We start from the raw sequence: 13,366 nt of genomic DNA on the forward strand, positions 1-13,366 counted from the left end.
CTTGAAGAATTGTATAATTATCTGTATTAGTAGTTCCATTTTTCTAAGCGATCCAGGATGTATGCCACTTATATAAAGCTAGGAATGCACTACTGTTAGAATCAGGTAGGTGCATTATTTGCTCAGATTTTCTTTTCTTGTCCTGTGATGGAAAAATAGGAGGAAAGGTACAGCATTGCCTGTAAGGAAAGTTTATGAAAATTCGTTCCTGTCCTTTGTAACTCCCTAGATGCCTGTGCCTTCAATCTTTCCCTAGACCTATAAACAGTTGGAGAAACTGCAAATAATTTTAAGGATTAAAAAATTAAAACTTGCTAAGTGCTTTCAGAGGATTTCTCATATTCATGTTCAAAGTATGATATGGGTAAACAAAGGCAATTGGGGGTTCCCTCACCCAGTATCCTCCTGTCTGGGAATGAGCAGTTATATAATCACAAGTCTGAAAGGGGCAGCATATCTGGACATATGATTGCCAAAGACAAATGCAGTTTTACAATTCTGAGAGTGTTCTTACACAGATGAGAGGAAAAAGTGAAGGTGATATTTCATCCACTGCTCCCAATCTATCCTTTCCTTACCTGACCTCTGAAATGGAGCCACTGGCCTTGAAAAGCCTGATGTCTAAAATTAATATTCTTCTCCATCTGACTAAGAAGGCAACAGCTGAGCAACATGAGATCAAGGACCATATTAGTTTAAACAGGGGCTTAGAGTGGCATTTGAAAGAGAAGATACTCCTTTTCTTAGTGGAGACTTGTCTTTTCAGAAGATTTATACTGACTGACAGTGAAGACTTATACCAGAAGATTGTAGTTATTCTGAACTCTGAAAAACTTCCCTTTATCTGTCGGAACTTATACTCTACACTTGGAGTGGCCAAAACCACAGAATGTCCTCTTATACATGGTAATTACTCTATTTTTTTTTAAAAAAAGTATTGTTATAACCTCTCAAACGTCTTCTATTTCTCTCCATGTTGCCTTAAATAACAAGTTTTTCAGATTCCAGGTAAAAATTAACATTTAATTTTTCCCAAAATTATTGTGTGTTGGACCTAAGCGTTTTTTAAATATGTTACTTTTTTGTGGGTTTCTGACTCAACTTGAGTACCATTTGCAATTACATATTATATTTTAGTAATAATTTGCCTTAGAAACAGTCACTCATTTCTCTCCTCATTTTAATAATGAATTTTTTTTCCAGAGCAATTTGAAAGAATTCTAATAGTTCTGGTTGATACTATTTACATTTTAGTGTGCTTGAATGTAAGATCTTTATGTGGCTAAGTTGAATTTTGTAGAGCACTGAATTTTAAATAATTTGAAACTCAAGGTTATTTTACTATGTGAGTTGAGAAAATGAAAAATAAAATTTTGTGGAGATAAGTACAGATTATTTCAAATTGACAAAGGCTGGAAGAAGAAATTCTCAACACATCTCCAGCAGGGGGCTTCAGGAGTTGGCAGTGCAAAACTTCCACAAATTTAAATCACACCAGCCCCCATAATCAAGGGATGTGTTGATACATGCATGCATACATGCATGTGGATCTCTAGTATCAAAGCAATATTATGTGTATTACCTATTTGTAAGGAAAGTATTTTAAGGCAAGCACAAGGATTTGAACTCCATGCTACTGAGCTATTAATGAAGATGAAAAGAAAGTTATCTGGGTATTTTATCTATGTAAGAGGGCTGTAAGAAAACACATTTCTTTAAAAAAAAAAACCACCAAGCATTTTAAAGTGTAGGCAAAGAATGGCTCTGGAAATGACTCATTTGGTGGAGACTACTTCCCAGAAGGGGGCAAAATTCCCAGGGGAAGCATGTGAAACCCTTTATACAGGAAGCCCTTCCTACTGGGGATAAAGAGAGAGGCAAAACCTTCAATACAAATTAAGTACAAAGAAACTTAATATTCTGTATTTAAACTTGCCACCTGATATAAATATTATTTTATGCAGTGTTACCTGGTGAAACTTACAGTTGCTTCTTATTATTTGCTTTTGTAGGAACATATGAGGAAAAACTTTTTTCTTTTAAAGTTTCATCTAATATTAGCATTTCTCTTCCTGTTTTTTTGGATCCTCTCTCTAGTTTAAACAGAAGAGACTTGAAAATTTTTACTGGTCATTTCCCCAAAACTCAAATATGTGAGTGATACGAACTTTGTTTCCTTTCCTTACAGTCAAGGGGAAGGTGTAATCAAAAGTCGTGACTGTGTCTTGATTTACAAATCAGGGAGAGAGGGGGATGAAAACCACGCTCCAGACAGTAACTTAATCGAACTCACCACCAAGATATTAAAAGTGAAGAGGCTGGAAAAAATCACCACGTGTTACAACAGTAACCATCTGGAGAAAATGGCCTTTTTCCAGTGCATTGAAAAGGATGAGAAGATGAAATCTTTTCTGGAAAAAAGTTCTAGTGAACATGATTCAGGATCTGGAAATAACGAGGTAATTGTGTGCTAATTTAGTCTCTTGAAAAGTGTTAATTCTGCCTTATCTTTTCTTACATACATCAATAAAGATAGCCATTTATCAGACTCTAAAAATTTTACTTTGTGACTTGAGTGTAGAATTAAGAAAATTTATAAATAGACAATCTTTAATTTTGTTTCACTGAGGATTATGCATTGTAAATTATACAATTGAGTTTGGTAAATATTTAGAAGGACTTTGAATAAGCATCTCTACCTGCAGGCTACATTGTAGTTAGTGGCTCCAAAGTTATGAAAGGAAATTTATGGAAGCACATTTCTTAAGAAGGATCATTTAAAAGGGTGGATTTGGGCATGAAAGTCTGAGAACCACCACTAGGGGTATAATTGCTCTGAAGAAGTTTCAAATCTCAAGACCTTAAGCTTCTCACAGGGTAGGTGGTAGAATTGTTGACACTGATGGTCAGAGAGATGGAAAAGCAAGCCTTTGCCTGATGACAAACACATGTACTCATTTGTGTAGTACAAGGGTGCTGAGCCCAATTGTGGCTGCTTGATCTATGGCAAGTTACTAAACTCAACCATGGGCTGCCTCATCTGGATAATGGGATGATAATTGTGAAAATTAAGTGTGATAATGTATGAAAAGCACTTAGCGTAGCATCTGCCTCTGTGATAAGCATTAATAAATGATAGTTAGCAACAATCCCCTCCCCGACTTTCACTCAGTCAGTTTGCTCCACAGACAGGCAGTTCCTGGACTCACATGGGCCTCACAGCATTTTGCCTATGCCTTTATTCTAACAGAAGCAATTGTTCTGAATATGTTTATCACTTTTCTCTATTATCAGTCCTCAAGGTCAGGACCTCATATAGCTTGTCCTTGCATTCTCAGTTGCTTTTCTAGGAACTGGCACATAGTAGGCACCAAAAAAAAGAAAAAAGTGTTTGTGGAAGGAACAGATCTATTTAAGGGAAATCTGCCTTCTCATTGAGGCCTAGGAGTCACTGTTTTATTAATCAGAGCAATTAATTCTTATTAAGCTGGTTTAGGAAAGACCTTTTTTGTCCAACTACTATTCAGATGCAACGAGCATTTCTAATGAACAACAGAATGAAAGAGGTGTTAGGTATAAAAGGCAGAGGATAGACTGGAGAGAAGTGAGTGAGGTTGAAATTTAGGTTTTTTGAGTTCTCAGCTTTCCATATGAGTTAATATCTTGTTCAAGGTGTATGCACCAAGAAGAAATTTCCACAGGAAAAATTTCAGTTAGCTATGAAAGACTTCTTCATTAGGGCTGTGTATAGTACAAACAGAAGGATTTCTTTTTCTGTTCATTAATTTCTGTTGGAGAGAGATAACAAAATAGTCTTCTTGGATAACTTTGATATAACCAACTATCTTAACAGTTTATTTAAATTTGATTATCTTTCCAGTTCTGTTTTTCTCCATATTCTGATATAATTTTTATAAGTGGGCAACCTCTTTAAATAGTGAGATGGTGCTAAGCTGAAACATGAACATCTTAAGGAAGCATTATTTTTGTGATGAACTGTTCTGGAATATTAGAAATCAAATTATTTGGTCATCAAATATTTTAGGATATTTTTGAGGCAAAGATTGAGAATGTTGTTCTTCAGGAACCCTAAAAGAACATCTTTAACAATTAATTAGATGTTCCCTGTGTAACCTGGGCCTCCTGGCTTTGGTTCTTCAGTCAGTGCTGCGTGGAAGGCGTGGGAAGGAATCACTGGTAGATCTCTATGTCCCATTCAGTTTCTTCTTTGTAAATGATGCAGGGCCCAGAGATGTCAGCAATACATTTCCCTCTCTCTTTCTTGCTTTGTGGAGGATATGTGGGCATGTGAATGTGAGGCAGAGACCTCTTCTCCTTTCCATGGCTGCCAAGGCCGTGGTGCTGGAGGCTCTTGTTTGCTTGTTAAGTGGGTGCCAGGGTAGCCAGCAGGCCCTGGTGGTGGGTACTGTAGGGCATTCCAGCAGCTCAGATGTCATTGGGTATGTAGACAGAGCTAGAGCGACATGTTTCCATCTTCTTTTGGGGACACAGTAAATTATACTCTTTCCTCTTCAGAGGTTATTTTTAAAAAAACATTCACCATAATTTTCTCCACGTATTTGCCTCTTTTATCTCTTCTCTGTTTGAGAAGATTAGCACTGCTAATCATAGTAAAAACCTTCCCTTTGGTGCACTGGAAAGAATTTACTCTGCCATTTAGACACTATGTGATGTGGAAGCTGTGTTTTGAAGGCTTTAAATTCAGTTCTTTCTAGAAAAGTCTTTACTCTCAAGTCTCAACAGGGCAAGTTATCTGTAAATCTAACAACTTATATTTGTTAACATGGTTTGGTAAAGCTCAGATTCTTTTTCTTTTCCTGCTCTTAACCAGGTTTTTCTATTACATTTATTTTTCCTCCAGTGGATTTATCAAATACTCCATCTTCTACTTTTCTAGCATGTTTGTTGATTTCATTTTTCTATGTCCTTTTTATCCTGTTTTCTAGTGACTTTTTTTTCTTTCTATTATATTTAAAGGGTGTTCAAGATTACCTAAACAGTGTAAAATTTTAAGAAGTTTTAGCAGACATGCCATAATAAACTAGATCTAGGCATACATAATACACTGTTGAAATCAAGTAAAACCTAAAGGAAATTAATCTGCCACATATGAGTGATGAGTTTAATAGCTACTGTGTATATACCATAAATTCATGATTGATAAATGACTCATAACTATAATTATTATTACTTTTATGCAATCACATTCAGGATTTCTTCTTTTGTTACTTCTTATATGAATAGCCCTTTTTCTTCATTTCCCTCAAATCTAATTTATTGTTTAATATGAACACACACACACACATTATTTGTTTAATGAAAGAAAAAAGAGCCAGATGGTTTTTTGGGGCAGCCAGAGTTCCATTCTCCCATTGGGTTCTGTCTGCTTCCCTCTGCCTTCCCCTGTTTGCTATACATTCTCCTACATTTTATACCAAAGATTACCTATGACCATTCCTTATTCTTTGATTTTCCCCACCTTCCGGTACACCCCAACTTATTATCCTCCATCCAAAAGGCATGGTCTTAATCAGGAAAGTGAGGCAAAGCTGTGGGATAGAAACTAAGGATGACCCTAACAGAGGCAGGACTTAACAGTCTGTGGAATGTTTAAATGTCTGATACAAATGCTCCGAAGACCAAACAAAAGAGAATATTTATTAAAAGGTGTGAATAAGATAGAGTGGGTTGGAGAAAAACTTGGATCTACCTATTTTGATTGCAGTTGGTGCTTTTAATAGCAGGTGGCATTTCCTGACTAACTGCTATAAAATTGTACCATCAATGGCATTCATAAAGGCTATAGCTTAGGTGTTAAGTAAAGGGTCCTTGGAGAGAGAAGATGGTGGTGATATAGGTGGGAGCTAAGCCCACTTGCTCATGCACTCAACTGGGACCCTTAGCTGATCTTACAAAAAATAAAGTGAACAGCCAACAGAATTTTAGCTGATAGGAACTTTGGAAGCGAAAGTATGCAGCGGACTCTTCAAAATGAGTAGTAAGGAGTTTTATTTGGCCAACAGGGAAGGTCCCTGGGCCTGGCTCCAGAGACCATAGCTGCTGCAGGAACATTGGAGGAGAGCCAGGTGAGTGACAGTAGCCTACCTGCTCCCTCCTCAACTAGGGCAGGGAAGTCCCAGACCCCTGCCAGGGGAGACCTGGATGCATAAAGTTGCTGGGGACAGAGGAAAAGAGCAAGAAGTGCACACACAACCGGCTACCTACCCAGGCTGGGGCAGCAGTTGACAGCTGTGACAGTGCTAGAGAATTTGGGGGATCCTGGTGGCACCTGGAGCTGGGAGAGGAGGTGGGCTGTGACTGGCTGTGATCCAGATAGACTTTGGACTTGCCAGAGAGTTGGATTGTATGGAAAGTTGGTGGTGGCTCAGAGCAGCAGCGGTACCCAAAGGGACTTTTTTCAAAGAGGGAACTAAGGCACACTGTGCAGGGACCTTGCATATGTGCAGCAGCCTGGCCAATAAAGTGGGAGGAATGTGGATGTGATTAGCTCCCTCTCAGTGCACCTCACTGATTGATCAAAGGGGTGAAAAATGAGGTGGCTTATTGGCCCCAGCCTGGTGCAACTGCACAGAGTGGTGAGTGCGGGCTGCACAGTGCTCTCAGGGCATGGGCTGGAAACTGGGTATCTGTGATTATTGTAGCCCAGGCTGAGACCCCATCCTTGTGGAATCACAGGAAAGGAAAAACAGAGCCTAGCCACCAACTTCCTGCAGGAACCAGGAAGATTTGCAAATTAGCTGAGCAGGCATAACAATTAACAGGAGGCTTTTTCATTTTTTTTTTTTCCAAGAGTAAGACAGTAAGACCTAGAGCTGAGAGAAAACCAGAGACAAATCCAGAAAGAAGTCAGAAGGCAAAACCCAGCAGCTGAGACAAATTTCACTTTGCTCTTCATCAGAACTTGCATGTTTTAAAATTTTTTCTTTCTTCTTTCCATTTATTTAGTTTTTTGTTTGTTTCTTTGTTTTTATTATTTATTTTGTTTTTTACTCTCCCTTTCATGTTGCATTTTAATTTTTCTTCTTTCATGTCACTTGTATTCCACATCACTCAGTACTCTTTGTCTTCTACTTTTTATTCTTTATATTCAGATTATATATTTCTTATCATACTATTGTTATTCCAAGTCCTACACAGCACTCTTCCCTGGTCTTAATCCATTTTGACATCTTCCTGAGCTTTATTACTATTGATGTAAACTTGATTTTCTCTCACACTATGCCAAGTTTCCATCTCTTACTCTCAGTATTTCTCCTCCATCTAACCTTGTATAAGCACTTTTCTTTCTTAAGTTACCTCACATTTTTTTTCCCTCTTACAAGAGACTTATTTCTTTTCTACATTTTATAAACAGTGGCTAGTTGGGTGAAATATCACAGTTATTGCTGTGCTTCTCCAAAGAAACTCCTATTTGTTCATTATTTGTTTGCGCTTTAAATCCCATAGAATACTCTCCTGCTGTCTTACTCCATTTTGCCTTTCCCCTGCTCCTGACCAGTTGAGTGAGGAATTTTATTTCATTGTTTTCTCTCTCTCTCTCTGTCTCTTTTTCCATTCTCTCAACCTGGGCTTTACTCCTCACTTTTATTAGTTTGCCTCCCCCAACCTCTCATTTTTCTTTACTGTAGACATCTCATATTCCCTTTTTGCTTTTCTACAATATTCTTATTCCCATTCCACCTTTATCGAATCTCATACAGCTGTTGTTGCTATTGACCCTGCTGGGTTTCTCTGCAATTTTGCTTCCGTTGGTCCAATACCTTTTCAATTTTACTTCAAACCTTATAGTATACTCTTCTCTTTTCTTACCCCATTGTTCCCATTGCCCTTTCATGTTTTACTTACATTGTAAATTGTGCTCTCCCCCTTTCTTTGCCTCAGTTTTATCCCAACTTTTATTAATTCTCCTCCCTCTTACCACACAATAACATTTCCCCCTCTTTTAGTCATCTCATATTCCCTTTGACATATCTTATGATATCTGCAATCTCTCCTCATCTTTATTAATGTTACTGCAATGGCAGATAAGATTGCTGATGTTGTAAGGGGTTTCTTTTTGCTGGTGTAAGTTTGGTTGTTTGGTAACGCTGCTTTGTTAAACAACACCTATAAAACAGCATACAAGACAAGGTGGGAGTTGCAACTTCTAAGAAGCCCACTGGAGGGGAGAACCCACCAACAAAGAAGCCACCAACAGGTAAAGCCCAAGTACAATAAGAGAGCACACACAAATGGAAGAAAGGGCAACCCTAGAGCATCTAGACAAGGAGATCAAAGAGACTGCACTACTGAATCCCACAGAACCCCTACCACAGAATTTCACCCCATGAAGACAGCTAGCAAAGCAGAGCTTTGGGAAATGCAGAAACAAACAAAAAAAGCCACCTAAAATGGGGAGACAAAGAAGGAAACTGCAATTAAAAGGAATGGAAGAATCCCCAGTAAAAGAACTAAATGAAAAGGAGGCAAGCAAACTATCTGACATAGAATTCAAAAGAATGGTTATAAGGATGCTCAGGGAACTCAGTGACAACTACAAGGAACTGAATGTGAATGACAACAGCATGAAAAAAGAAATAGAAACTATAAACAAAAACCAGGAAGAAATGAAGAATACAGTATCTGAAATAAAAAATACACTACAAGGGATCACAAGCAGGTTGGATGAAGCAGAGTGCTGAATTAGTGATCTGGAAGACAAGGTAGAAAGAAATACCTAGGTAGAGCAGCAGCATGAAAAAAAGACTAAAAAAATGAGGATAGCTTAAGGGAACTTCAAGAGAACATGAAACACAACATTTGAATCATAGGAATATCAGAAGAAGAAAAGGAGCAAGGGATAGAAAACCTGTCTGAAAAAACAATGACAAGAAATTTCCCTAACCTGGAGAGGGAAAAAGCCATGCGAGTTCAGGAAGCACAAAGGGTCCCAATCAAGGTGAACACAAAGAGGCCCAGTCCAAGGCACTTCATAATTAGAATGGCAAAACTCAAAGACAAAGAGAGCATTTCAAAGGCAGCAAGGGAGAAACAGATGGTAACATACAAGGGAGCTCGGATACAGCTAGCAACTGATATGTCAACAGAAACACTAAAGGCCACAAGGAAATGGCAAGAAATATTCCAAGGAATGAAAAGCAAAGGCCTGCAACCAAGACTACTCTACCCAGCAATGCTCTCAATTAAAATGGAAGGCAAAATAAGGAGTTTCCCAAAGAATAGGCCAAAAGAATATGCCTCCACCAAACCAGTATTACAAGATATGCTAAAGAGATTGCTTTAAGAAGATGAAGAAAAAGTGAGAGAGAGAGGAACACAGATACAAAGGGGGTAAAATGGCAATGAATAAGTATCTACCAATAATAACCTTAAATGTAAATGGATTAAATGCTCCAATCAAAAGACATAATGTAGCTGAATGGATAAAAAAAAAATTGCCCACATGTGTGCTGCCTACAAAGACCCATCTAAGAAAAAAAGACCTACACAGACTGAAAGGGAAGGGCTGGAAAAAATATTTCAAGCAAATGAAAAAGAAAATAAAGCTCAGGTAGCAATGCTTATATCAGACAATTAAAAAGAAAGGCCATAAAAAGGGACCCAGAAGGACACTTTATAACACTTAAAGGAAGAATCCATCAAGAATACAAAAACATTGCAAACATACATGCACCCAACATAGGAACACCCAAATGTGTAAGGAAAATCTTGGAGGACTTCTAGGATGATATAGATAGCAACACTTTGATAGTAGAGGATTTTAACACCCCACTGTCAGCAATGGATAGATCTTCCAAACAAAATATCGACAAGGATATTGCAGCATTGAACAATGCCCTAGATCAAGTGGACTTAACTGAGATTATATATATATATATCTCCCAAAGAAACAAAATATACATTGTTTTTAAATGCACATAGAACATTTTCAAAGATAGACCACATGATAGGACACAAAACAAGCCTCAACCATTTCAAGAAAATTGAAATCATACCGAGCATTTTCTCAGGCCACAAGGGCCTGAAACTAGAATCCAACCACAAGGTAAAAACTCAAAAACATTCAAATTCATGGAGATTGAATAGCATGCTATTATTAAACAATGGACTTGTGCCCAGTGGTGGGTGAGGGTTGGCGAGTGTGTGCGTGGACCCATGCAGGCTGGTGAGGGCTCATGAGGGCTGGCAAGGCCTCCCACAGCTTGGCACCGATAGGGCCTGCGAGGGAGTGTGCAGATCGGCGAGGGCAGGTGTAAATAGACCTGCGTGGGCCCCGAGTGCAGAGCAGTCCACAGAAATAGTGGATCCCGGGGCCGAAGGGGTCACAGAGCTGCCCAGAGTCCCTGGATGGGAGACTGGAGACAGGATGAACCGGAGAGTCCTGGAGCTGACTTGCTCCCATTTCCTTAGTCTCCATTTGGCAAAGGTGGGCAACGCATCCAAAGAGCCCAAAGCGGGGAAAGCACACAATAGAAGACCCTAAACGGACCATTGCCGGGGTGCCCACGGGCCTGAGAGGCCAGACCAGTATGCGAGGTCACGAGAAGCCCTCTGGGCTGGGGCAAGCACCCGTGAGCCAAGGCAGGCGGGGGATCCTGCCGGGCTGGGGAGCGCAATCAAGGAGCCGGTGTGAGAGTGCAGAGCCATCCACAGAAATATGTGACCCCTGGCTGAAGGGGTCACAGAGCTGCCCCAAGCAGGAGTCAGACACAGACAGTAGACTCCTGGAAGGCTCAAACAAATGACCCAAGGTCATATAGGGTCAACAACTGACATCATCAGAGGCAGGCTCAGAAAGAAAAGTAACGAAAAATAAATAAATAAATAAATAAATAAAAAGACCCGCCTACTACCATAGAAGTTTAATCTACAAAGTCAGGAAATCTAGATGGCCCAATTGAAGCAGAAGCAAAACTAACTAAATAAATTACTTAACAGACTCTCACAAAAATGGGAAGAAAAAGAAGTTACCCCAAATGAGTAGAAAAGGGGACTCCCCACAGAGAGACCTAAATGAAATAGAGGTAAGGGAACTATCAGATATTGAATTCAAAACAATGGTTCTAAGGAAGCTCAATGAGCTCAGCCAGCTCAAAGAGAACTCTGAGAAACTGCAGAGAAACTATCAGGATCTTACAGCATACTATATCAACCTGGAAAAGGACATAGAAACTATCAAGAAGACACAAGAGGATATGAAGAATACCATTTCTGAATTGAAGAACACAGTAGAAGGAATCCAAAGCAGGCTGGATGAAGCCGAGGAGCGAATCAGTGAGATGGAGGATAAGGTAGAAAAAAGCTCCCAGAAAGAACAAGAAATGGAAAAAAGACTCAAAAAGAATGTAGAGGCATTTAGGGAAATGTAGGACAACCTGAAATGCAATAATATCCGTACAATAGGGATACCAGAAGGAGAAGAAGAGGAGCAAGGGATAGAGAACCTCCTTGAAAAAGTAATGATGGAAAATTTCCCTAATTTGAGGAGACAAAAGGTCTCATGGCTCCAGGAGGCATAGAGGACCCCACCGAAGAGGAACCCAAGGAGGTCCACTCCAAGACACATCATCATTAAAGTGGCAACTATCAAAGACAAAGAGAGAATCCTCAAGGCAGCAAGGGAGAAGGAGAAAGTAACATACAAGGGTGCCCCGAAACGCCTAGAACCTGACTTCTCAACAGAAACACTACAAGCCAGAATAGAATGGCAACAGATATTCCAAGTCATGAAAAGCAAGGGCCTACAACCAAGGCTGCTCTACCCAGCAAGGCTCTCAATTAATATAGAAGGGGACATAAGATTTTTCCCAGACAAAAGAAGGCTAAAAGAACACATCTCTACCAAACCAGCACTCCAAGATGTGCTAAAGGGACTGGTTTAAGAAGATGAAGGAAAAGAGTGAGAAAGAGAAATACACAGATACAAAGAGAAAAAATGAATAAGTTTCTATCAGTAATAACTCTCAATGTAATGGACTAAATGCCCCAATCAAAAGACACAGGGTAGCTGAATGGATAAGAAAACATGACCCACACATATGCTGCCTACAAGAGACCCACCCCAGAGCAAGAGACCTACACAGATTGAAAGTAAAGGGATGGAAAACAATATTCCAAGCAAATGGGCAAGAGAAAAGGCCTGGGTTGCCATACTTGTATCAGACAAAGTAGATTTCAAAACAAAGGCCATAAAAAGAGACCCAGAGGGGCACTTTATAATATTTCAAGGAGGAATCTATCAAGAAGACTTAAACATTGTAAATTTATATGCTCCCAATATAGGAGCCTCCCCTTCTATAAGGAAATTGTTGGATGACTTCAAAAAAGATATAGACAGCAACACACTGATATAGGGGATTTCAACACCCCACTGTCAAAAATGGACAGATCTTCCACACAAAACATTAATAAAGATATTGTGTAGCTGAATGACGCACTGAATCAAATACATGTAACTGACATATATAGAACCTTACATCCCAAAGAAAAAAAATACACATTGTTTTCAAATGCTCATGGCAGTTTTTCAAAGATAGACCACATGATAGGACACAAAGCAAACCTCAGCAAATTCAGGAAAATTGAAATCAGACCAAACTTTTTCTCAGACCACAAGGACATGAAACTGGAAATCAACCTCAAAGAGAAACTTCAAAAACTTGCAAACTCATGGAGACTGACTGAACAGTAGACTATTAAACAATGAATGGGTCAATAATGAGATAAGAGAAGAAATCAAAAAATTTCTGGAAACAAATGAAAATGAACATACAACAGTCCAAAATCTATGGGACACAGCTAAGGCAGTCCTGAGAGGGAAGTTCATAGCAATACAGGCCTACCTAAAAAAGATAGAAACATTTCAAATAAATGACCTAACCCAACAACTTCAAGAATTGGAGAAACAACAACAAATAAATCCCAGAGCAAGTAGAAGGAAGGAAATAGTCAAGATTAGAGCAGAACTGAATGACATAGAGATGAAAAGAACAAGTCAAAGGATCAACCAATCCAGAAGCTGGTTCTTTGAAAAGATAAATAAAATTGACAAGCCTTTAAACAGACTCATCAAGAAAAAAAGGGAGAGGACCCAAATTAATAATATCAGAAATGAAAGAGGAGAAATAACAACTGATACCACAGAAATACAAAGGGTTGTCAGAAACCACTATGAACAATTATATGCCAAGAAATTTGAAAACCTTGATGAAATGGACAAATTTCTAGAAAATATAATCTTCCAACACTGAAGGAGGAAGAAACAGAAAGCTTGAACAGACTTGATAACAGCTGGGGAAATTGAAGCAGTAATCAAGAAACTCCC

General features: G+C 38.9%; 1 protein-coding gene across 3 annotated transcripts in view; it reads left to right on the plus strand.

The window, feature by feature from the left end:
- Window positions 1-804: 804 nt before the first annotated feature.
- MYLK4 (myosin light chain kinase family member 4) overlaps window positions 805-13,366 on the plus strand; it is a 112,661-nt gene continuing 100,099 nt past the window's right edge. For 2 of the 3 annotated variants that reach the window (XM_054591980.1, XM_054591982.1), the window contains exons 1-2: window positions 810-906; window positions 2,189-2,459. In XM_054591980.1, coding sequence (XP_054447955.1) covers window positions 890-906; window positions 2,189-2,459 — 288 coding nt within the window. In that variant the 5' untranslated portion in view covers window positions 810-889. Of the gene's footprint in view, window positions 907-2,188; window positions 2,460-13,366 lie in introns of all 3 variants that reach the window. The other variant, XM_054591978.1, reaches the window with a different exon arrangement.

Source organism: Pteronotus mesoamericanus, unplaced genomic scaffold (assembly GCF_021234165.1).
Source record: "Pteronotus mesoamericanus isolate MK-2021 breed Mesoamerican mustached bat unplaced genomic scaffold, CSHL_Meso_final scaffold_31, whole genome shotgun sequence".
Taxonomy (NCBI): Eukaryota; Metazoa; Chordata; class Mammalia; order Chiroptera; family Mormoopidae; genus Pteronotus; species Pteronotus mesoamericanus.